Source organism: Vulpes vulpes, unplaced genomic scaffold (genome assembly GCF_048418805.1).
Source record: "Vulpes vulpes isolate BD-2025 unplaced genomic scaffold, VulVul3 u000000652, whole genome shotgun sequence".
Classification (NCBI taxonomy): domain Eukaryota; kingdom Metazoa; phylum Chordata; class Mammalia; order Carnivora; family Canidae; genus Vulpes; species Vulpes vulpes.
In genome coordinates this window covers 1,327,366-1,350,428 of record NW_027325771.1, presented here as the reverse complement: position 1 = coordinate 1,350,428, position 23,063 = coordinate 1,327,366, and the positions used below count along the sequence as shown (strand labels likewise).

The window sequence follows — 23,063 nt, the reverse complement described above, 5'->3', positions numbered from 1 at the left end:
TAATTTTGAGCAATTTTATTCTGAGATCAGTTTTTTTTTTATTCAATAGATCGTTATTAAAGTAAGTCTACAAAAGTGATGACAAACTTAACTGCATTAAAGCATGGGAAGCTGATGCTAATCAAATATTCATGGAATAGGGAATTTAAGATAATTCATTTCTTAAAAGGCATAAATAATTTTTTCTCCTATAATTAAAAGGGTATTTTAATTTGTAAATAAAGTCAAGCAAGAAAATTTAAAAAAAAATCAACATATACATCATGTAACATGAAATTATTTTGGTGTGATTCTAGAAAAATCATATTAAAAGACGACTTCCAAACTCTCTTCTCAAACTCAAAAATCTCATGTTTAGAATGGGGGGAAAAAATGAACACAAAGAAAAACAAAAACAAATGCAGATATTTATACCATAACTTTCAACCTTTAAATAGGACAGATGCCACTTCCAGGTCAGAGTTAACCTGATCTTGAATATTTTTACTATCCTCTTCATTTAAGGACTTCACAAATCTTGAACACACGTTCATATCAAATCGGTTAGGTAATATGAATTTCATTCCCATGGCAACACCCTGAACTGATCCTTCTTCTGCGTTTGAGTCCAGCTGATGTTCTATTTTAATATCCGGCATGCCAGTTAGACTGTAACTGCTGGGACACTCTTCCACTATCAGCTGGGCTCCAATATCCAGATTTGCTGATGTAGCCATGATTTCAATTGTAGTTTCAATAATTAAAACATTCCTTCATGATTTCCTCTTTGTTTTATAGGAGTGGTATCCAGTGTGTTCTTGGAATTCAGATATTGAAAAATCTGAAAAAAAAAATTAAAAATATTGTATCAACTTAGGTAAAAGTATTCAAAGTACGCAAAGAGTGCTCTCATAAGCACCTAAACATAATAATAAGCATTCAATGTTCGGAGGCAGAAACCTGGGTGTGAATCCAAGCTTTACCACTTGTTAGCTGTGTGAACCTGTACGTCCCTCAACCTCTCTAAACCTCAGTCTCACCTGGAAATGGAGGTGTCACTATTAACCTCACAGGATCTTGGTAAAGACCAACTTAAGTACAGGAACACTCTCACCTTCCTCACTAGGTTCCAACAAATTTTACTCTTTTCTCCCCTTTCCTATTCCTGAACATTGCCAAATGGACAGAAGATCAAGCTAACAATGAAAATAAACTTTCATGTTCTTTTACCAAGTTAGAATAGACCTAGAAGATGGCAGCTATGAACCAGGAAGAGGGCCCTCACCAGAACACAACCATGCTGGCACCGTGATCTTAGACTTCCGGCCTCCAGAACTACCCAAAATTCCTGCTATTGCAGAAGCCTACAGAGTACTTGGAGGCACTTCACTAAGATGGAAAGAAGCTAGTTCCTGCTGAGACCAAACACCATAAAAAATTCCTAATAGCATCTTTTTCTCAAAATTTGGCATTTGTTGTTTTCACAGTTCAAATGAGTGATCTTTTCATTGACTATTAGGTCCTTTAAACCACCTCTAATGTTCAAGTGCCAAGACTTCATTTCATTAATTAAAATGGCTAAAAATTAAAAAAAAAAAAAACACAAAAAAACCTTTTTGGGACACCTGGGTGGCTCAGTGGCTGAGCACCTGCCTTTGGTTCAGGTCATGATCCGGGGGTCCTGGGATCAAGTCCCACATTGGGCTCCCTGCAGGGAGCCTGTTTCTCCCCTTGCCTGTGTCTCTGCCTCTCTCTCTGCCTCTCATAAATAAATAAATAAAATCTTTCTTTTAAAAAAAACCTTTCATGAATACTTTAAATGCTTACCTATACTTCATCTTTTAATATGCTATGTTTACAAGTGGCTCTCAGTTTGAATTTAAGATAGAACTCATGTTGTACCCATGCCTACTAGCATCTACAACACCTGTGATTCTTGGATGGTTACAGGCTTTACCAAGTTTTGGTTATGATGAACTGAAGATATACTTTTTATCAGTTTTTGTTCAGTTCAAATGGTAGTAACTTAATATAGGTTTTTATGAAAACTGTTACTATACAAACAGATTATAGATTGGCTTCCTTTGCTTTATCATCTCTAGGGTATTAGGATCAAACTAGAAATTTTAGATCTCAATTTCTGTAAAAAGTATTAAGAAATAAGAATTAATTATAAGAACTTTTTTTTTCAAATATAGGTAATCAAGGCATGAATTCAATAAATGCAAACTCTCAAAGCATAGACTATAAGTACACCTGTTATGGAATCATTTACTACTGTTTTATAATTCATTTTTAGTAATCATTGGTACTTCCCTAAGAACCTTAATATAATTTCAAGAAAATTTCATTATTGTACCTAAAACTGCTTTAAAAAAATTAAGAATTCCAAGATTATAAATACCCAATGCATATAATCCCTGAGACAGGAAGAAAATCAAAACATTTGGTTCATCTTTTTATTTAGGGTTTACTGCCTCTTAGGAATTTTGAGAGGGTGCAGGGTGTTTTAAAATTGGAATTTAAAAAGAAAAATGCAGGACTGCTTGGGTAGCTCAGTTGGTTAAGTGCCTGCCTTTGGCTCAGGTCATGATTCCAGGGTTCTGGGATTCAGTCCCACATCGGGCTGCTTGCTCAGCAGAGAGCCTGCTTCTCCCTCTCCCTCTGATGCTCCCCTGCTTTTGCTCTCTCTCTCTCTCTCAAATAAATAAGTAAAATCTTAAAAAAAAAATGCATTAGGATCACAGTGGAACAGAGGCTGGCAAACCATACATTTACATATGACCACTATTTTCGGTTTTAAAACATTTTTCAAGATTGATCCTTATAACAATCCTTTGAGTAGTGATGGTAGTTAACTGTTCTTTCCTATGTAGAGAAGAGGAAACGGGAGCTTGTATATTATGGTGGACCCATCCCGGGATTTGGCTACATTACCTTGACCACTAAAATAAGAAGCAGCACTATACTAATCCAAACTTCCAAGGGACAAGGCTGAAGAAATAACAAATAGTAACAATAGTGATAAAAAGAGTAACAGGAGTAACAGGTAACAAAGTCAACATACTTCAGCAAAAGGAAAGATGGAAACCAGAACAGAAAATGAGCTATATGATTCAAATGGAGACGGAGGAGCAAAGGGCTTTAAAAATGTATCTCAAGATATGAACTGTTTTCTGAGAGAAGAACCATCTCCCACAGACCCCTGCGCAGAGCAAGGGTCCTAAGCTCTCTTAGCACAATGCACTTATTTCTATTTTCAGTATTTTATCATTCTCTTGAAAATTTCCACTTAACTCCCAAGACATGGGATGTAGGATGGAGACCACTACTAATCTCCGCATACAAGGCAGGGTGTGATGCTATCAGGTGTTCCAGAAACGCTTCCTGACCTGAACTTTGACATCGTTTCCATATTCTTTTCTATCCTGAAATGATCCTGCAAGATGCCCAGCGAAGGCTTTGCTAAATGAGCTTCAGCTTCACCTTCTTCTCGACATCACCACTCACTACCTGTGCGACCCTGGATGGAACAAAAACAATACGATTTCTGAGAGTCATTTTATTACTTTATACAATTTAGATGGTTGAAATAGACATCTCTAATATTCTTTGTGGCTGGAAACATCTTCAACATCGTAAAACTGGGTTTAGGTGATCCCTGGGGAGCTCAGTGGTGGAGCGCCTGCCTTGGGCCCAGGGCCTGATTCCAGGGTCCCGAGTTCAAGTCCTGCGTGGACCTCCCTGCATGGAGCCTGCTTCTCCCTCTGCCTGTGTCTCTGCCTCTCTCTCTCTGTGTCTCGCATGAATAATAAAATCCTTAAAAATAAATAAACAGGGCAGCTCTGGTGGCCCAGCGGTGGAGCGCCCGCCTTCCACGCAGGGCGTGACCCTGGGGTCCTGGGTTCGAGTCCTGCCTCTGGGCCCCTGCATGGAGCCTGCTTCTCCCTCTGCCTCTCTCTCTTGTGTCTCATGAATAAATAAATACAATATTTTATTAAAAAATCATACAAACTTGGACACCTGCGGGGCTCATCATTGGGCACCTGCCTTGGGCCCAGGGTGTGATCCTGGAGACCCCGGATCGAGTCCCCTATCGGGCTCCCTGAATGGAGCCTGCTCCTCCCTCTGCCTAGGTCTCTGCCTCTCTCTCTGTGTCTCGCATGAATAAGTAAACAAAATCCTTAAAAATAAATAAACAGGGCAGCCCCGGTGGCTCAGCAATGAAGCGCCCGCCTTCGACCCAGGGCGTGACCCCGGGGTCCCGGGTTCGACTCCTGCATCCGAGGTCCCGCGTCGGGCTCCCTGCATGCAGCCTGCTTCTCCCTCTGCCTGGGTCTCCCGTGAATAAATAGATAAAGTCTTTAAAGAAAAAAATAAATCTGGGTTTATAAGCGGAATGGAATTCTGGGTCTCGGAGGGGGAAACCGGGGCGAGGAGGCGGGGGACGGGAACATGGGCCCTGCGGCTCCTCCGAGACTCCAGGGACGGGCGGGGAGGGGGGTAGGACGGAGCCGGCCGCGCGGCTGGGGGCGCAGGGACCAGGAGACCCGGGGGCCCTGGGAGCAGCAGCCCCGCCCCTCCGGGACTGGGGTCGCCCGGGGTCGCCTGCAAGGGAAGGAGGCGCCCCCGCCCCCGCCGCCCGCCGCCAGCTCGCCGAGGGCCGCAGCCCGGCGCGCACCCCACCGGCGCGGGGCCGCCACTCTACCTTCGACCGCCGACAGCCCGTCGGGCCTTTCCATCTGCGGGCCCGGGCTCCGCAGGCCCCCAGCCCCGGCTGCGTGGGAGCGTGACGTCACTTCCGCCACCTCCTCCCGGGTCCCGGCTCCCGGCGGCAGGAACGCCCCGCGTCGCCGCCCCGGAACGCCCTGCGGGGTCCCCCCCGCCGCCGCGCGGTCGTCGGGGCGCGAGCACAACGGAGCGCCGGCCCCTGGACGAGACCTGACCCGGCCACCGCGGCGACGCCGCCCGGCCCCGCCCCTCTCGCGCCGCGTCACGCGCGCCAGCCGACGTCGTTGCGTCACTGCTGTGCGACGCGCCCGAGCGTGGGTGCCGAGTGTCGGCGGCTCCCCGGGAGGCCCGCGCGGTCCTGGCAGGTGAGCCCGGGGCGCCGGGAGCGGCGGGCGCGGGGAGGGCCGCGGGGGCAGGCTTCGCAGCCGCCGCCGAGCCTAACGTGGCTCTGCGTCCCCGCGTGTCTGCTCTCACCGCGCCCGCGCGGGTCCCCGGGGTCGGGCCGCTCCCACGGGCTGCGGGCGGCGCGGGCGGCCTCGGGGCTGCGGGGAGGGCGGAGCCTCGGCCCCGAGCCCTGCGCGCCCCGCGTGCGCCGGCGGCCGCCCCCGCTCTCGTCTCTCCCGGGCCGCGTTCCTCCTCGCCGGCTCCACGTCGGGGCGCCCCCCTTCCCCCTCCGCAGCGCCGCTCCTCCCTTTCTTCCGCCAGCCGCTTCATTGTAAAGATTTTATTTATTTATTCACGCAGGACACAGACAGCGAGAGGGAGACGCAGGCAGAGGGAGGAGCAGGCTCCCTGCGGGGAGCCCGACGCGGGACTCGATCCCGGGACTCCGGGGTCGCGCCCTGGGCCCAAGGCAGGTGCCCACCGCTGAGCCCCCTCCCCCCCCCCGGGGTTGCCCCCTGTTAGAGCTCTAAGGGGTTTCTCTGCAGGCGGAGCTCTGAACTCCGCCGCGGCTGCTGTAGTAAGGGGTGGTTTTGCCTGCGATGCAGTGAGGGGGGGGGAGGCCGGCGCCTTTTTCCTCCTCGGGCAGCCGCTGAGCCTGGAAGGCTTTCTACAGGTGAGTATTTGCAAGGTGTCCGATGATAGGAAACACGGACCTCAAACCCGAAGTAAGTGAAGTGCTTTTCCCTTGTCCAAAAAAGTCTCTTCTTTTCGTTCGTAAACAGAAAATTGTACCTATAATTATTTGGCAGGGGGGTGTTTGTTATTAAAAAAAAAAGAAGAAGAAAAAGAGGGATCCCTGGGTGGCTCAGCGGTTTAGCACCTGCCTTGGGCCCAGGGCGGGACCCTGGAGTCCCAGGATCGAGTCCCACGTCGGGCTCCCGGCATGGAGCCTGCTTCTCCCTCTGCCTGTGTCTCTGCCTCTCTTTCTCTATCATAAATAAATAAAAATTTAAAAAAAAAGAATTTTAAAAGATAAGAAAAGTGGGTAGAGAAGAGTTCACTCCTGGCAAAGAGGACAGATGAGCAAAGACAGAGAAGAAAGAGGAGGGTGTGTTAAAGGGATAGCAAGGGGGTGAAGCTGAAAAGGTAAGTTAGGTAGGGCCAGATCATAGGCTGTGTTGAGCAGGGCGGACCCTTGTTTTCAGGGAGTGTTGTGCTTTGTAGCAAAAGCTTGATTTGCTGTGTAGTCAGGTCTTGCTGACGGCTGTTTAGATGATGGGCAAGGGAGTCAAGGAGACCTCACGTTGTGCTGTTTCTGTAGATGGGAAGGTCTAGATCGGAGCAGTGGAACCTGGCGGAGTGGACGTGTTGTACTTTAGGGAGGTAAAATCAGCATGTCTTGTTAACTCTTTGTTTGGGTGTTAAAAGTGAAGAGGAAGGACAAGTCAAGGCAAATTCCATATTCCTAGCTTCTGCCACTCACCAGCTAAAATGGAAAATATCGGAGGGTGTGAGGGCACTGTTTGTTTTACTCAGTGTTGTACGTCCAGAACCTAGAGCAGCGTCCTATATATTGTAGGTACTTGCACAGAACAGTTTCCTTTTGATCGTTGGTTGCTATGTTTCATCAAAACAACCTTTAGAAAATGTCAGACCTATTTATTTTGGTGTTATTGGTGCACTCTTTTCAGGCTTTTTGAAACAGATGATGATTTGCACCACAGATAAAATGAATCTCTTTTGCAGTTGAATAGTCCTGGAGAGACATTTTGGCTTAATTCCATGTCAGTTAAAAGTTATAACTCATTTTTATCCTATTCTGTCATTTATTTATTTTTTTAAAGATTTTATGTATTTATTCTGAGAGACACAGAGACACAGGCAGAGGGAGAAGCAGGCTCCATGCGGGGAGCCCGATGTGGGACTCGATCCCAGGACCCTGGGGTCACACCCTAGGCTGAAGGCAGATGCTCAACTGCTGAGCCACCCAGGCGTCCCCTATTCTGTCATTTAAATTGAGAATTTAATTTCAGAATTGCTTTATTCTTGTTTCTTTTCATTTTAATTTTTAAAAAATGTTTGTTTTAAGCTTTTAAATTTGAGCTGCATCAGAATATTACCTTTTATTTTTAAGCTTTTTAAAAAAATGAACGTCCATTTTTTTTTTTTTTTTTAGATTTTATTAATTTATTCATGAGAGACAGAGAGAGAGAGAGGCAGAGACACAGGCAGAGGGAGAAGCAGGCTCCATGCAGAGAGCCTGACGTGGGACTCAATCCCGGGTCTCCAGGATCAGGCCCAAGGCTGAAGGCGGCATTAAACCGCTGAGCCACCCGGGTTGCCCTATTTTTAAGCTTTTATTTCATTTTTTATTTTTTAAAATTTTTTTGTTTTTTTAAATTTTTTTTTTAATTTTTATTTATTTATGATAGTCACACAGAGAGGGAGAAGCAGACTCCATGCACCGGGAGCCCGACGTGGGATTTGATCCCGGGTCTCCAGGATCGCGCCCTGGGCCAAAGGCAGGCGCCAAACCGCTGCGCCACCCAGGGATCCCTATTTTTAAGCTTTTAAATTTAAATTTAAGCTTCTATATTAGAATATTAGCTTTGTTTCTATTTTTTTTTTTAAGATTTTATTTATTTATTCGAGAGAGAGAGAGAGAGCGCGTGCGCGGGGCAGACACACAGGCAGAGGGAGAAGCAGGCTCCCTGCAGGGAGCCCGATGTGGGACTCGATCCAGGGACCCTAGGGGTCATGCCCTGAGCCTAAGGCAGACACTCAACCACTGAGCCACCCAGGCGTCTCTAGCTTTGTTTTCCTTTTTGGTATTTGTAAGACTTTCAGGAGGTTAAGACCCTAGACCATGTTCAAGTAAATTAAATGTCATCCTAGATTTAGTTTCAGGAGACTTATATTTGCAGTTTCACGTTAATGTTTTTGCGTTGTTAACAGTCTAGGCCAGTGGACTACTTCTGCTTTGGCTACTGGGTGGCTAAGCGAGATGTATTCCCGTGTGTTATAAATTGGTTAGTTAAGTGTGAGAACATTTGTGTGCAGTTTTGTGTATAACTGAATGGATGGTGCGCTTTGGTAGCCCTATCTGTATTCTACTTCTTCTAGATTGTTTCTTCTGTGTTAGAATTAAATGGTTTATTGGTCACTACTACACAGTCCTTTGAAAAGACACAGCGTGTAAATGGTAACTATACAGGTTTGAAAATAATATATATAAAATATTTTCTTTTTCAGACATAAAGCAGTCACTTATTTCTAACGTCAGTTTCAACTATTTATCCTTGGATAACAGTCCAACCGAATGAAATTATGTCTGGGTACAAGCCTGCAGCTATTCAGACGTATCCTGTACTTGGTGAAAAAATCACCCAGGACACACTGTACTGGAACAACTATAAGGTAAATGTAGATGGTAATGAAGGGTTTGCGTTTATGCTTATTTCTCCAGCATTTGTTACACTTGTGATACTCTAATAGAGAACTAATAACTAAAAAGAATCTATCAGCAGTTTAGTTTGGGTGGGAAATTTGATATCTGATAGTTTTTCTTGGAATTTTTAAAATAAAAGTCCGTATTGGTTAGTGATTTTAATCATACAACTGCCTAGCAGAGAATAAACAGATGATTCATGGATGCCAAGTGAAATAAATTTTTGAATTTGAATCTTGCATTATTTTTTTCTTTTGCTTTTCTCAAACTAAGAAGTGATGCAGAATTAGTTCTTCCAGACTGTCTACAAAGGCTCGGAAATGATTTTTTTTTAAGAAAATGAACAATTAAATAGAAAAATGGAAAAAGATTGGGATGGGAGGCTTATGGGACAAGAAACTTTTTAAAATAAGATTTTATTTATTTATCTGAGAAAGAGGGAGGAGAAGCAGGGAGTATCAGCAGAGGGAGAGGGAGAAGCAGACTCCCTGCTGAGCAGGGACCCTGATGTGGGGCTCCATCCCAGGACCCTGGGATCACGACCTAAACCAAAGGCGACGGGTAACTGACTGAGCCACCCAGGTGCTCCTGGAATCAGAAATTTAAATGACCAGTAAATATAACAAAGAGCTACAGCTTTGCTCGTAATTTAAAAAGTGTAAATTGAAACAGTAATTTGGATACATTTTTCATCTGTTACAGTGACACAAATGAAAAATTTTGATCATCATTGCTACTCGAGGGAGGAAAAGTGATGTAAACTTTCTGGAGGGCATTTTGACATTATGATAAAAATATCTTTTGGCCATGTAAATTCTGCAGTTTGGAACTTAATGATTATACTCCCCTAAATTTGCTAAGATGTATGTATGTAGGTGTTTATTAAAGTATTATTTTTAATACTAGAAATTTTGGAAAAATCTCTGTATTTTAGTAGTAGATTGGTAACGTAAATTATGATGTATCCTATAACGGATGGCAAATCTGTTGAGCATATGAAAAGTTACCTAAGATGTGTTAGTGAAAAAAAGCAAGGTGCAGAACAGCCTGCATGCATGGTATGATCTTTGTGTCAGTTACAGAATACATGGTTAAATGTATGCTGGTACAGGCATAACTATTTTTCCCCCCAGTAATAATCACAGAAAACTCTATTGCTGAAGAGGAAGAGTAGGGTATGGTTTTCCAGCCATATATTTATCTACTTTAATGGCAACCAGGATAGTCTGAGTGATGGATTTGAATTTTTCTTTTTTTTTTTTGCTTTTATCATACTTCTTTACTAAATACATCCTAGTAAATGTTATTAAGAGCAAAGAGAAATGATCAATAAGAAATTATGTAATCTTAAAAGGTCTTTCCAATTGTAACTCTGTTAATCTCCTGTATTATTATTTTTTTTTATTAAGACCCCTGTTCAAATCAAGGAGTTTGGTGCAGTGTCAAAAGTAGATTTTTCTCCGCAGCCTCCGTACAATTACGCTGTCACCGCTTCCTCAAGGGTAAATATATTAAGTTTGTTTTTCCTTTATGTAGTTTATATTTGCTACTGATCTTGAGCCATCTGGTCAAATACTACGTTTTTTATCTTTTTGTAGATTCACATTTATGGCCGGTACTCTCAAGAACCTATAAAAACCTTTTCCCGATTTAAAGACACAGCATACTGTGCTACTTTTCGTCAGGATGGTAAACTGCTTGTGGCTGGCAGTGAAGATGGTGGAGTTCAGCTTTTTGATATAAGTGGGAGAGCTCCCCTCAGGCAGTTTGAAGGTCATACTAAGTAAGAGCCACTGTTCAAAAATGTTTACATTTTTTTTTTTTAACCTGAGGTATAATGAACAAAACATTGTTAGTTTTGGGCATATGTTCAATATTTGTGTCTATTGCAAAATGATCATAAAAAGTCTAGTTAACATCTGTCACCATCTAGACAGTTTTTGTTTGGTTTTTGGGCTTTGAATAAAAACACAGAGCAGTTCTATGAAGATTATGTACCAGTGTATCCTTTATTTCTTGGTGGTTCTACAATAGAGTACTTCATCTGGTCCAGTTGTATGGTCCAGTTTGACGGGGCTCATGAATTCCCTAGAATTGTATGTGACATTTCGAGAAATGTACCTTTGTCTAGGAAGATTTCCTATAGTTTTTGCCTAATCTGTGAGTTCTGTGACCAGGCCAGGTTATAAACCACTGATCCAAAGGCAACCCTATAACTATAAATCAGAACTAATCTGGACTACATTAGAGGTTCTTATTTTGAAGTCAGGTTTGAAAGGTTGATTCTTTTTCTTCTTGAAGTTAGTATTTTGCCACTTAGTAAATTAAATGGCCAGGGCAGTTATAACTTTATATCAAGATTACCTAGTTCATTGCTGAAGTTTGCTACTGATTTAAAATCTCAATTGTTTTTTATAGTATATTGTCAGGAGGATCTTTCCTCATCAGGGAAACATTTAAAGAATAACAAATTCACTTAGTATGATACTACTTCATGACAAGTCTGTCTTAGGATTTTGTAATTAATTGTCCGTTTTGAAATTTTTTTAAATTAAAAGTACCTTTGCTCCAACCTGTAGAACATTTACTTTCATTGAGTTTTGTAGAATTGTCAACATATTAGAAGATATAATTTTAAGACTGTTTATATTAACTTCATAGAGTAGAGGTATTTAAAATTTTAAATTGGCTTAGGGACAAACACCTGTTTTAAAGATTTTCTGAGCTACTTTTTTTGTTATTTAGAGAAAAGGAGTGTTTTTATGTTAGAAGATGCCAGAGATATAATTTTTTTCTTGCTTTTTAATATATTGATTCTTGATTTTTTAGAGCAGTTCACACAGTTGATTTTACAGCTGACAAATATCATGTGGTCTCTGGGGCTGATGATTATACAGTTAAATTGTGGGATATTCCAAACTGCAAGGAAATTGTGACATTCAAAGAACATTCTGATTATGTGAGGTGTGGATGTGCTAGCAAACTGAACCCAGATCTGTTTGTAACAGGTTGGTGAACTGTTTTTCCCTCCTGAAGTGGATAATTTAATTGTGATATAATTTGATATTGTTTTGGGATAGAGCAGTTTAAACATTTTTATAAAGGAGTATGTTTCTGTTTTTCCAGTTGTTTTCTTTTGGTGATTGTTCTTACTGTCTTCCAAACAGCGTTTGGAAGCATCAGGCTTCCCTGGAAACATGAGTGTCAGAACTGTAATGGTTTTCACAGCAGCCAAGAAACAAAGATAATGCCGTAGAGTGTTTGTGGGTGCTTGTGCAAAGGTTCCCACATGATTCAGTAGTGATGATAGCTTGAAGATCCGAATAGTTTAAGATCTAGTATAATGTAGTATAGTATAATATAGTACAGTAAAATGCTTTTTCAGAAAGCAGTAGTACCAGAGAGTATGGAAATACTCTGTTTTCATGAATGTACATATGTGTACATTATTACATCTAAAATTTCATCTTATTACACCTTAAAATTTCATCTAAGCCTCTTCTCCTTTTAAAATTTATATTTGGATAAACACACATACTTAGTTTTTGTTGTTTTAAATAATAAGTTCACATAATACAAAAATTGACATTTTAGGGTCATATGATCATACTGTGAAGATGTTTGATGCACGAACAAACCAGAGTGTGATCTCTGTTGAGCATGGGCAGCCAGTGGAAAGTGTCCTGCTTTTTCCCTCTGGAGGACTTCTGGCATCAGCAGGTATTTTAAAAATTGCTTTACTAATATTGTTGGTCATCTCGAATGAGTGATTTTTTTTTTTTTTTTTTTAGTTACTTCTTATAATTTAACACTGTGCCCTTGAATTGCATACCTAGGTTTTGCTCAGCTGATAAGTAGGGCAGGCCAGCAGTTATTTATTGAGTACGGAGGGTGAGCCAGATACTGTGCTATTATATACATATTATTGAGCCTAGAAGGTAGGTAGTTTTCTCCATATTTTGCAGCTACGGAAATAATTTTTACAAGATAAAGTGATAGATCTGAAATCCTAGGACTTGAGAGTCTACTACATTGTGTATTTAACCTAGAAATCCAGGTTGTATTCCTGTTTATCCCTACCGAAGAGATCTGTGACAGCTTTTGAAAACACAGTCCTTTTCATTCTAGAATCAGATTTGTCTCTTTTCTGTGTCTCTTGATTGAGATGACTTTACCCAGAAAATAGCCAGTAATTCTGGAGGAGGATATAATGTGGAGTCAGAAGGGGTCTTGACACAGTTTACATCAACTTGTAACTGACGTCTTTTTTCGTTATGTTGATCATAGAGCATTTTTCAAAATTAAAATGGAAAGAGTAAATTGACTTTTTTCATTTATCATGTCAAAATTAATGTGTTGACAGTAGGATACGTAGGTAGTATAACTTATAGCATATGTGTGACTGTGTGTGTAGCCTTTTTTTCTCTCAATTTTAAAATCCAAATAAAAATTAGCCTGTTTTATATTTCTTCCCCAGGACCTCTTTAATTTCAAAATAAGTTGATAACATTGTCAGATGTATCCATTTTTCTTGCTGTTATTTTGAGAAACGGAAATAAGTTCAAGTTGAACAGGGAGAATGGGCATCTCTTCTGTGTCACTAGCTAATTGTACGATCTTGGGCAGTCCCTTCACTCAGCCCCTGTAGGCTTTGGAAATGTGAGCTTGGACGGAATCAGTTGTTTTAAACTATGCTCTCTCGTGAGCTGCCGCAGGTGGTGAGACAGGGACTGTGAACTGGCCTATGTGCCCCTTTCCCAGTTAGGATAGGTAAGACCTTTGCTCCTCCCTCTCAAACTCATTTTCCTGTTTTACCTTCTAGACTTTTGCTTCACATTTCATTGAAATAAAAGATGCCGTATTAAAAGAATTGTTTTTAAACTATTAGAGTGAATTGCCTTTAAGGAACCTTCTAACTCTTCGAGTAGAAGTTTTAGGGAAGTTTTTTTAGTTTTGGTGAGATTCACAAAATGTTTAGGAAGTAAAGCTATATTATTCATTTCCATAGTGACCCAAAATTTCTTTTGCCAAATGATTTTATTAAAATTCTCATAATCTTTTTTGGTTATACTTTTTATTTTGCTGGGAAGTTCTGTGAACTTTACAAACATGCAGTTAATCATCATAACAGTTCTTTGAGGTAGGAACTATTATTATTCTCAGTTTCAAAGTCAGTGAGTGATGGAGCCAGCACTGAAACCAGGCAGTTTTGCTCTGGGACCCCTCACTTCACCTCCATGCTGTGCCCTGTCCAGTGTAGAATGCTTTTCAAATCTTTAAAATACTAAATATTAGGCAGAATTTCAAATTAATGATTATTTCTTCTTGTAGGAGGCCGTTATGTTAAAATCTGGGACATGCTGAAAGGAGGACAATTACTAGTGTCTTTGAAAAATCATCATAAAACTGTGACGTGTTTATATCTGAGCAGCTCTGGACAGAGGTTACTTTCTGGGTCCCTGGATAGGTTAGCGTTTTAATTTTCTTTCTTTATTATTACTGGTGTATGGATATTTACTGCTTGAGGAAATGAGTTATTTCTGAAGTATTTGTGATAAAGTAAATGTTCTGTCAAATTTCTGTGAAAAAATATTTTCAGTTGAAAATTAGTTTTGATCTTTTTTTATTCATACACAGCAAACTTATTTTCTTGCTTGACATAAGTTAGTGCTTCAGGGCAGCCCCAGTGGCTCAGTGGTTTAGTGCTGCCTTCAGCCCAGGGCGTGATCCTGGAGACCCAGGATCAAGTCCCACATCGGGTTCCCTGCATGGAGCCTGCTTCTCCCTCTGCCTCTTGTCTTTGCCTCTATCTCTCTCTGTCTCTCATGAATAAATAAATAAAATCTAAAAAAATTTTAAAAATTTAAAAATCTTAAAAAAAGTGCTTCAGCGTATATACTTAAGGAATTTTATTGAACCATTTGAACATTGTTTTTTTTTTTAATTAGTCTCTCATTCTGTGATTTCTTTAAAAATCCTTATTGTGTATGTGTATATCTAAAAATTTAATGAGTGTATGTATGTATTCTAGCTTATATTCTTCAAAATTTGAAACTTCATGTGAAAACTTATATACATTTATGTGATTAAAATTTTATCTTTTTTCTTTTTTAAAAGATTTTTTAAAAATTTATGTGTGAGAGAGAGCATGCATAAGAGCACAAGTGGTAGAGAGGGAGAAGCAGGCTTCCCATCAAACAGGGAGTCTGATGCGGGCTCCATCCCAGGGCCCTGGGATCATGACCTGAGCCGAAGGTAGAAGCTCAGCCACTGAGCCCCCCAGACGCCCCTCAGATATTATATTTCCAATTAGTAGTATTCCATTAGTTAATGTTCTAAAACAGTGGTGTCCAATAGAAATATGATGTAGGCTACATATAAAATTTTAAATGTTTTAGTAGCCACATTAAGTAGGCAAAAAGAACTCAGTAAAATTATTTCAGGGTATCTAAAATATTATTTCGATATGTAATCAATGTAAAAATATTACCAAGACAGAACAGTTAAGCATCCAATACATGCCCTATGATACAGTAATAATATTTTATAGTGATTAAAGTGAAATGTAGTTGTTTAACAGAAAAATATTTTTACACTACCTCAGTTTTCAAATTAAAATTTATTTAAAATCAAAATTAAAAATGTGGTTCTTTATTTCCACTGGCCACATTTCAAGTACTCAGTAGCATGTGGCTGGAGCTATGGCGCATTTCTAGTAGTCATATTTATTTGTTTTTGATTATTTTATGTCTGTATTTTCTATTTTTGTTGTTATGGAAAGCCTTGGTTTTTCAGTATGTTCATTAAAAAGTATATATGTTTTAAAAGCTAGAATATATATATTATAGAATATATATATAGAATATATATATATACATATACATACACATATATATTTTGTAAGATTTTATTTTATTTATTCATGAGAGGCACAGAGAGAGAGGCAGAGACACAGGTAGAGGGAGAAGCAGGCTCCATGCAGGGAGCCTGACACGGGACTCGATCCCAGGTCTCCAGGATCACGTCCCGGGCCGAAGGCGACACTAAACCTCTGGGCCACCGGGGCTGCCCTAGAATATAGTTTTAACACAAAGGAATTTATTATGTAAATATGTAACAGATTCCTTGAAATGGTGTTACTAGGCAATTTAGGATTTGATTTTTAGATATGTCCCTTAAAAATCAAATGTGAGTTGGCTCTGTTCATGGTAGTTGGCAGATGCTGCTGGGCAGCCTACCACACACAGAACAGCCTCCACAACGAAGACTACCTGGCCTGTGGTGGTAATCATGGTAATGTTGAGAAACCCTGCTCTTTTGATTCCCAGTGTACTTTGAAACCTTTTCTTTACTCTCAAGTTTCATCTTCAGGTGACAGTGGTTCATGGTCTGTCCTTTTGGTGGCTAGTCTTGTCTTTATATAAACATAGCTACTGCTAACAGTTGATTTTTAGATTCAGTAAGGAATTAGTTTGTAATTAATATTGTTAATCATTTTTCTTCATTGCTTTATAAATTTTAATATTTATATATTGAGTTTCTAAAAAATAGGAAATTTGCATTTTACACTCATTTCCAAGGTGATTTGTAACAAAGCTTTCTTTCTTTCTTTCTTTCTTTCTTTCTTTTAGGAAGGTGAAAGTATATAGTACGACTTCCTATAAAGTAGTCCACAGTTTTGATTATGCAGCTTCAATTTTGAGTCTTGCACTTGCGGTGAGTACTTTTATTCTTTTTAAAGCTTTCACTAACTTTGTTAAAGTAAAATGGAATTGTAGGGTTTATCTTTGTATGTGAGTAAATTTTTTTTTAAAGATATTATTTGTTTATTTGACAGAGAGATTGAACTCAAGCTGGGGGAGAGGGAGAAGCAGGCTCCCTTCAGAGCAGGGAGCCTGACATGGGGCTGGATCCCAGGACACTGGGATCATGCCCTGAGCTGAAGGCAGATAGTTAACCAACTGAGCCACCCAGGCACCCCAGTCTTCTTCTTACCATATTAGATAGTTAAGATAATTTGTATTATATGACTTGTCTCAATAATTTAGTATGAATTGAGATTTAGATCTTGCTCACTATACACCTTCAAATCAAGTATAGCTATAGGCATTGTTACCATGAACGGCAGGATCTGGGAAACTGATAAATTTTTCAACACATTTAACTTAGAGTTAACATACTCTAGAAAATCAAGTTGGCTCTCTGAGGGAAAAAAAAAAAGAGTGAGAAAAGCGAGTAACAAAGTGAACTTGTATGTCTTTGTTGACTGCTTTTTCTGGGATGTCCGCTGTCAAATTTCTTGAGCCATTGAAAAGAGGATATTTGAATACATCATATAGAAATCTGAATTAGAAGAGGAAAAGCTGATTACAAAATATTTTCTTGGCAAGATTATGGAAAGTCATGCCATCACATGATCCTTTTTCTAATAAGAGGATGCAGAAAAAAAAATTATTTTAGAAGTTTTCCAAGATGTCATTAACTGTATTATTATTCAAACTGCCAGTGATAATTTAAACACTATCAATATAATAGTATCCTGGAGGAAAAAATTATTTGTTCTAACTTTTTGCACAGATTATTGTTAGGCAGAGTATCTATATCTGAGTGGAACTCTTAGTGAAAGTATGGATAAGCAGAAAACATGTTAGAAGTGGTATTTTGAAGAAAAAGTAAGCTAAATGATGGGTTAGGAATAGAGTAACTTATTTTTCTAATTGTTTATAGCACGAAGATGAGACGATAGTTGTCGGAATGACCAATGGAATATTGAGTGTGAAACATCGGAAATCTGAAGCAAAGAAGGATTCTTTTCCCAAGAGAAGGAGGCCTGCATATCGAACTTTTATTAAAGGAAAAAGTTACATGAAGCAACGGGTATTTGCATATTTCTTACATTTTTTAAAAAGGTGTAGTTTGTTAGAGTAGGCAGGTCCATCCCTGCACATTACTGGAAAGTGTAGTTCACATGGGATTTAACTTTATTTTGCTTTTCTCTACCTTAATTCTTTGCAGATTGCTAGATTGGGGACATTATTAGTAAGTAATGGGGAATGAGGTCTACTTTGATACCCTGAATCGTAACAATGTTACATATTAGTATTTTACCATATTCAAAACAATGTCTTTGACACACTATCTAATTTGATCTCCTAAACAACCCTGAACAGTAGTAGAGCCTATTATGTCCCCGTTTGGCATCTGAGAAGATGGAGATAGAAGTTCTGGTCGATCTAGCATCTCATTACTGGTAATCAGAGTCGTTGGGACTAGATCTCAGTCTCTCCCATTTTTGTTTTTTTCTAATGTTTGCCCAGAGTGAGGTATTGTGTATGTGTTCTAAGTTAAATCATAGGAGAGTAAGAACACATTGATGTAGCAAATTATTCCATTTTTAATTAGTCTGCATTCTGGGGATATGCCCATTATTTATTAAATAGTTCAGGGTCATCCTAGTATAAAATCCCACAATGAAAAAATTTATTTTGAATGAAACTGTGCAGATACTGATTTTTCTTTATAAATTTACTTTGTAATACAGGACGACATTTTGATCAACAGGCCATCAAAGAAACACCTAGAATTGTATGACAGGGATCTGAAAAATTTCCGGGTCTCTAAGGCACTTGACAGAGTCCTTGAGGTGAGTGGGAAGCATATATACATATATACAATATGCTATCCCTGTGAGAGGGAGAGAGCGTGTGTGTGTTTATATTTTTAATTAAGACTAATTTTTTAGAGCAGTTTTAGCTTCACAGCAAAATTGAGGGGAAGGTACAGAGGTTTCCTGTAGACTCCCTGTGCCCACACAATCATAGCCTCTCCTATTATCAATAACCCCACCCCCACTCCCCCCGCCAGAGTGGTACATCTGTTACAGTTGCTAAACCTACGAGGAGCATATTTTTAAAAGAATCATTTTATTAATTGTGTATTACCGCAACTCAAAACTGTAATGATATAAACCTATTTAAATTTGGTAATGGTTAGTGAGTTCTAAGACTATCATTGTTTCCTGCGTTGTCTTACCTGCTCATGTTTACTGAAAATTTTTCTAGCCCAGTTGTACAATAAAGACACCTGAGATTACAGTTTCCATCATAAAGGAGCTAAATCGAAGAGGAGTCCTTGCAAATGCCCTTGCAGGTCGGGATGAAAAGGAAATCAGTCGTGTTCTTAATTTTTTGATACGGTATGTTTTAGGTCTATGAAACATACATTTTGCATCTGAACTCCTCCTTTATCTCAAATAAGAGAGACCTTTACTTTTATATTGACCTTAGAAGAGAACTGATGGAACAATTTAAAATTTATTTTATGGATATTTTTAAAGTTGACACTTTTCATAAAATAATTTTTGCTCTGTAGGAATCTGTCTCAACCAAGATTTGCCCCTGTTTTGATCAATGCTGCGGAAATAATTATTGGTAAGTAGTTGTTAAAACTTGAAAAATTCGGGGCACCTGCGTGGCTCAGTCAGTTAAGCATCTGCCTTGGGCTCAGATCCTGATCTCAGGGTCTGGGGATCGAGCCCTGCGTAGGGCTCCCAGCTCAGTGGGGAGTCTACTTCTCCCTCTCCTTCTGCGCCGCCCCCCCTCCCATTGGTGCTCTCTCTGTCTCTCTCTCTCTCTCACTTGCTCTTTCTCTCAAATAAATATGTGAAACCTTAAAAAAAAAAAAAAAACTTGAATTGCAGCACTAGAGATGTCAAATAATGAAATTGCATAGATCACAATACATTGTTTTTATGAATTCTCCAGTAGCGATTGTCATGAAGAAAACAACCACAGTAAATCAGTGCCTTTTAAGGGAAGTAAAATGTTTATAGTAGTTTGACTCTGAATTGCTAAAGTTAGAGTTATTGAAATCAAACAATTTTTGTTTAGACATCTATAATTTTTAAGGGGAAAATGAAAGTAGGTCAGAACCTCCACACTGTACTTTCTAGAAGTACTTCTTTTTGAAAAAAAAATTATTTAGCTGGATTATTTTCTATAAATCATAAATTATAAAATAAGTACAGATTTTTCAGTATGTTTATATTTAATATTTTCATACCTTTTCTAACTATTGCTGTTCATTTATTAGAAAAGTACCTCTAATTAATGTGTTTTCTCTCTCTTTCTAGATATATATCTTCCTGTGATTGGTCAGTCACCCGTAGTTGATAAAAAGTTTTTGTTACTTCAAGGACTCGTAGAAAAAGAGATTGATTACCAGAGAGAACTACTAGAAACCTTAGGGATGATGGATATGCTTTTTGCTACTATGACAAGGAAAGAAAGCACTTCTGTGCTGCAGCATACATCTGATGGATTTCTAGAGAACAAGATGGAATCGTAGTGTCTGATGAGACCTGTAAGAACAGCTAACTTGAAATAGATTTGATTCTATTAACTATTGGAAAGAGAATCTCTGATACAGTAAAAACAAAACAAAACAAAAGCCCAAAAAAGTATTCACAGAAGCAGTTTGATGGAAGAGACTGGAATATCTAGAATTGGTAAATAAGTACCTATTGTAAGACATGGTTTTCCATGTAATACTTTGAATTATTTCATGGCATCTTCGGCTAGAAGATCTGAGTTGTCTTGGTCGTAGTGTATTGTCCACCTTGGACAAAGTGATATTAATTTTAATACAGCAAAGTTCTGTATCAACATTTGGGTAGGCCTTCAGAACCCTGGAATGGGTTTCAACTGGGAATCCTGCCAAAGGGGCAGGGCATTATTTTTTACTTTTCTCCTGGACAAACAACAACAACAGAAACAGCAACAGAAATAAATCCTCTAATCAGTGTGGGATTTCCAAGCCCTGCTGATCTCGCCTCCCTTGCCTTGATGTTATTGTTTATCCTAGGTCCCATGTTCCCGCTTCTGCCGGTAATGGGACTGCATCTGCTCCACATGTGACACATCAGTGGCCAGCTTTGAACAATTTACTCTGAATTAGTTAGAACATGTATTCAAAGAGTGTGATGAGGCAGATTTGATACCTAAAAATTGTGCTGTCCATTCCAGATTCTTTCCATTCCTTTAATCTTGACCATTCTTACCAGAACAAGGTCTACAGATAGACCTTATCGGACCACAATTTTCTCCTTCTTGATACACAGCTTTTTTTCTGCCCAGTTTTCAACTTCAGGTTCGAGGAGTGATAAAATTTGCCATTTATCTTGTAATTAAATAGCCTTTCAACCTTTTATACATATGTTTGGAGCTTCTCTTACAGCTTCCTACCCTTCTGAAAACCACTTTCTGTAATCAGTCTTTAGAGTTTGTTTCTCTAATCTCCACAATCATCTTGTATTTTAGAACTCAAAGATAGAGTAGCTTGTTTTGGAAAATAGTTTTTGTTTTTTAAAGGTCGATGTAAGCCACATTTTTATAAAGATATTCTTTCTTCTTGGCTCTGAGATATGTGAATTCATGAATAGTCACTGGCTACTGTTTTAGGACACTGATTTCACACTTGCTACTTCTCCCTTTTCCCAGTTCCTATTCCACCTCAAGTAGTTATCTGTAAGGAAACCTGCTTTGTGTTTAAAAAAAAAAAAAAAAAAAAAAAAACTTAAGGAAGATTATGCAATGGGAATCTCCTCTTAGAGTTTAGTTTTGTGAATTCAGGGTTTTTTTTTTTTTTTTTTTTAAGGCAGAAAAGAATATTTCTGTGGTCTGGAAAGGGCATGTGCTCAAAAATAGGGTCTAGTTTCCCTTTCTTGAATTGGTGAATGCACAGTGGCTTATGAAGAAACCAGGAGTTTATTTCCCGGAGTAATTATGAGATTAGATAAGGTCAGAAACCCTGTCTTCATGTTAAAAGGGTTAATTTATTTAAGTAAATTTTGTATTTAAAAGCTTTTAAAAGTATTTAACTTTTAAGTATGCTGTATACTAGTAAAAATTAGAAGTTGAAAATTCTAAAACTAGCTGCCATCAAGTGTGCAACACGTGACAAGAGTTTTCCCATACATTATTTTATTCAAGTCTCATCACAGCCATCCAGTGTTGGTGTTGTCACTTAATGCTGAATGAGCTCCAGTGGTCAGCCCACTTTTCCCCCAGGCCTGAGTCCCTCATCATCCCGGCACTGTGAACCCACCTGGCCTCTGGGGCCAAGCCTCCTGTTCCTTTAACAGGACTTCACAGAGCGCTGCGGTTCTTGAATGAAATCTAGAATGAAGATGAATTTTCAGAAAGGTTTTGCAATTCCCATAGCCATTGATACTGTATAGTAATTTCAGGAATAGTTTTTATATTCATTGGGACAAACAAGTATTTGTTATTTGAAGTATTTAAACAATTGGCATATTAGGCATATTATGGTGTGTTGCGTTGGCCTTTGGATTCTAATATAAAATGACAGATATTAAGGCTTCTGAATTTTAGTTGAAAAATACTTTAAAATATTATTAAGCCTGCAAAAATCTTGATATGTCCCAGAGAACTTAGGAACTCATTGTACACTTATTGTAAGAGTTAAGCACTTGGGAAGGTTCTGCTTATTGGATCAAGCATTTGAAGTGCTATTACAAGAAAAACATCTTAAGTGTATAAATGCTATTGTTTAAAGGAATTTGGATTGTAAGTGGATTTGTTTAAAAAAATTTTAAATCTAGTGTGTTCAACTTAAATCTACTTTATGAAACATGAATTAAAGGCCCCCTTGAAAGTGATTATTAAAATGAACTAGTATTATGGATGGAATATAAGTTAAATCTAAAACTTTAAGGAAAGTTTTCAAATGCTTAACTTTAACAAGTAACTAAATTGTCTCTCCAATGAATAAAATGTTCCCTCAGCCACGAAGAGGCACTTACTGTGACTATGCTGCGTGCTTCTTTCCCTGGATAGTGACCTAGACCAGGGGTGGTATATCTGGCTCAAGCCCAGGCTAAGCCGGGAGTAGTAACTAGGAATTATAATTAAATTCTTTTTTTTTTTAAAAAAAGGTTTTATTTATTTATTAGAGTGAGGAGAGGTAGAAGCAGGATGGAGAAAGAATTTGAAGCAGACTCTGTACTGGACATGGGGCTCAATCCCACCCCTCCCACCCAGCCGGGAGTAGTAACTAGGAATTATAATCAAATTCTTTTTTTTTTTTAAAAAAAGGTTTTATTTATTTATTAGAGTGAGGAGAGGTAGAAGCAGGAAGGAGAAAGAATTTGAAGCAGACTCTGTACTGGACATGGGGCTCAATCCCACCCTGCGAGATCATGACCTGAACTGAAAGCAAGAGTTGGACGCTTCTATGCGCCACCGAGGCGCCCCAAATTCTTAATCTTGGCAAATGTGGGGTTCTGAGAATGCTTTTTGGATCATCAGCAAAGAAAGCGAAGAAAGGAGAAGGAAACTAAGTCCGGAGAAAATCTGCAAGACCAAGCCATCCTGCCTCAGGAGGGCAGGATAGAGAAGAGACCGGGTTCCCAGCGGTTCCGTTTTCCTTCTGGCTGTACCTTAGTGCTTCCCTCGGAGCCATGAGACTATTTGGAATCCTTGTAATAAATTCTTTTTGCTTA

At 39.3% G+C, this 23,063-nt stretch overlaps 2 protein-coding genes across 5 annotated transcripts in view; one reads left to right on the top strand and one right to left on the bottom strand.

Moving 5' to 3' along the window:
- The window catches only part of ANKRA2 (ankyrin repeat family A member 2), a 13,166-nt gene extending 8,175 nt beyond the window's left edge, over positions 1 to 4,991 (bottom strand). The window contains exons 1-3 of one of the 2 annotated variants that reach the window (XM_025982257.2): positions 4,688 to 4,948; positions 3,372 to 3,502; positions 428 to 820 (exon numbers count right to left, since the gene is read on the bottom strand). In XM_025982257.2, the coding sequence (XP_025838042.1) occupies positions 428 to 716 (289 nt within the window). In that variant the 5' untranslated portion in view covers positions 717 to 820; positions 3,372 to 3,502; positions 4,688 to 4,948. Of the gene's footprint in view, positions 1 to 427; positions 821 to 3,371; positions 3,503 to 4,687 lie in introns of both variants that reach the window. The other variant, XM_025982248.2, reaches the window with a different exon arrangement.
- Positions 4,984 to 23,063, top strand: UTP15 (UTP15 small subunit processome component). 3 transcript variants are annotated; one of them, XM_072745357.1, is made up of 14 exons: positions 4,984 to 5,075; positions 5,455 to 5,563; positions 8,347 to 8,511; positions 9,952 to 10,044; positions 10,141 to 10,325; positions 11,372 to 11,550; positions 12,137 to 12,262; positions 13,874 to 14,009; positions 16,174 to 16,258; positions 17,270 to 17,419; positions 18,084 to 18,185; positions 18,604 to 18,737; positions 18,914 to 18,972; positions 19,674 to 23,063. In XM_072745357.1, the coding sequence occupies exons 3-14, from the start codon at positions 8,422 to 8,424 to the stop codon at positions 19,886 to 19,888; spliced, it is 1,554 nt and encodes a 517-aa protein (XP_072601458.1). In that variant the 5' UTR covers positions 4,984 to 5,075; positions 5,455 to 5,563; positions 8,347 to 8,421; the 3' UTR covers positions 19,889 to 23,063. The 3 variants fall into 3 exon arrangements, with proteins under 3 accessions (XP_072601458.1, XP_072601459.1, XP_072601460.1); XM_072745358.1 differs by lacking the exon at positions 5,455 to 5,563 and having other exon boundaries at positions 4,991 to 5,075; XM_072745359.1 differs by lacking the exon at positions 4,984 to 5,075 and having other exon boundaries at positions 5,455 to 5,767.

Bases quoted from the DNA above. Each gene is read 5' to 3' on its own strand.
- UTP15 (XM_072745357.1), top strand. From the start codon at position 8,422: ATGTCTGGGTACAAGCCTGCAGCTATTCAGACGTATCCTGTACTTGGT. The intron at 8,512-9,951 runs GTAAATGTAGAT...TTTTTTATTAAG, and splicing joins TGTACTGGAACAACTATAAG to ACCCCTGTTCAAATCAAGGA. The intron at 18,973-19,673 runs GTAAGTAGTTGT...CTCTCTTTCTAG, and splicing joins TGCTGCGGAAATAATTATTG to ATATATATCTTCCTGTGATT.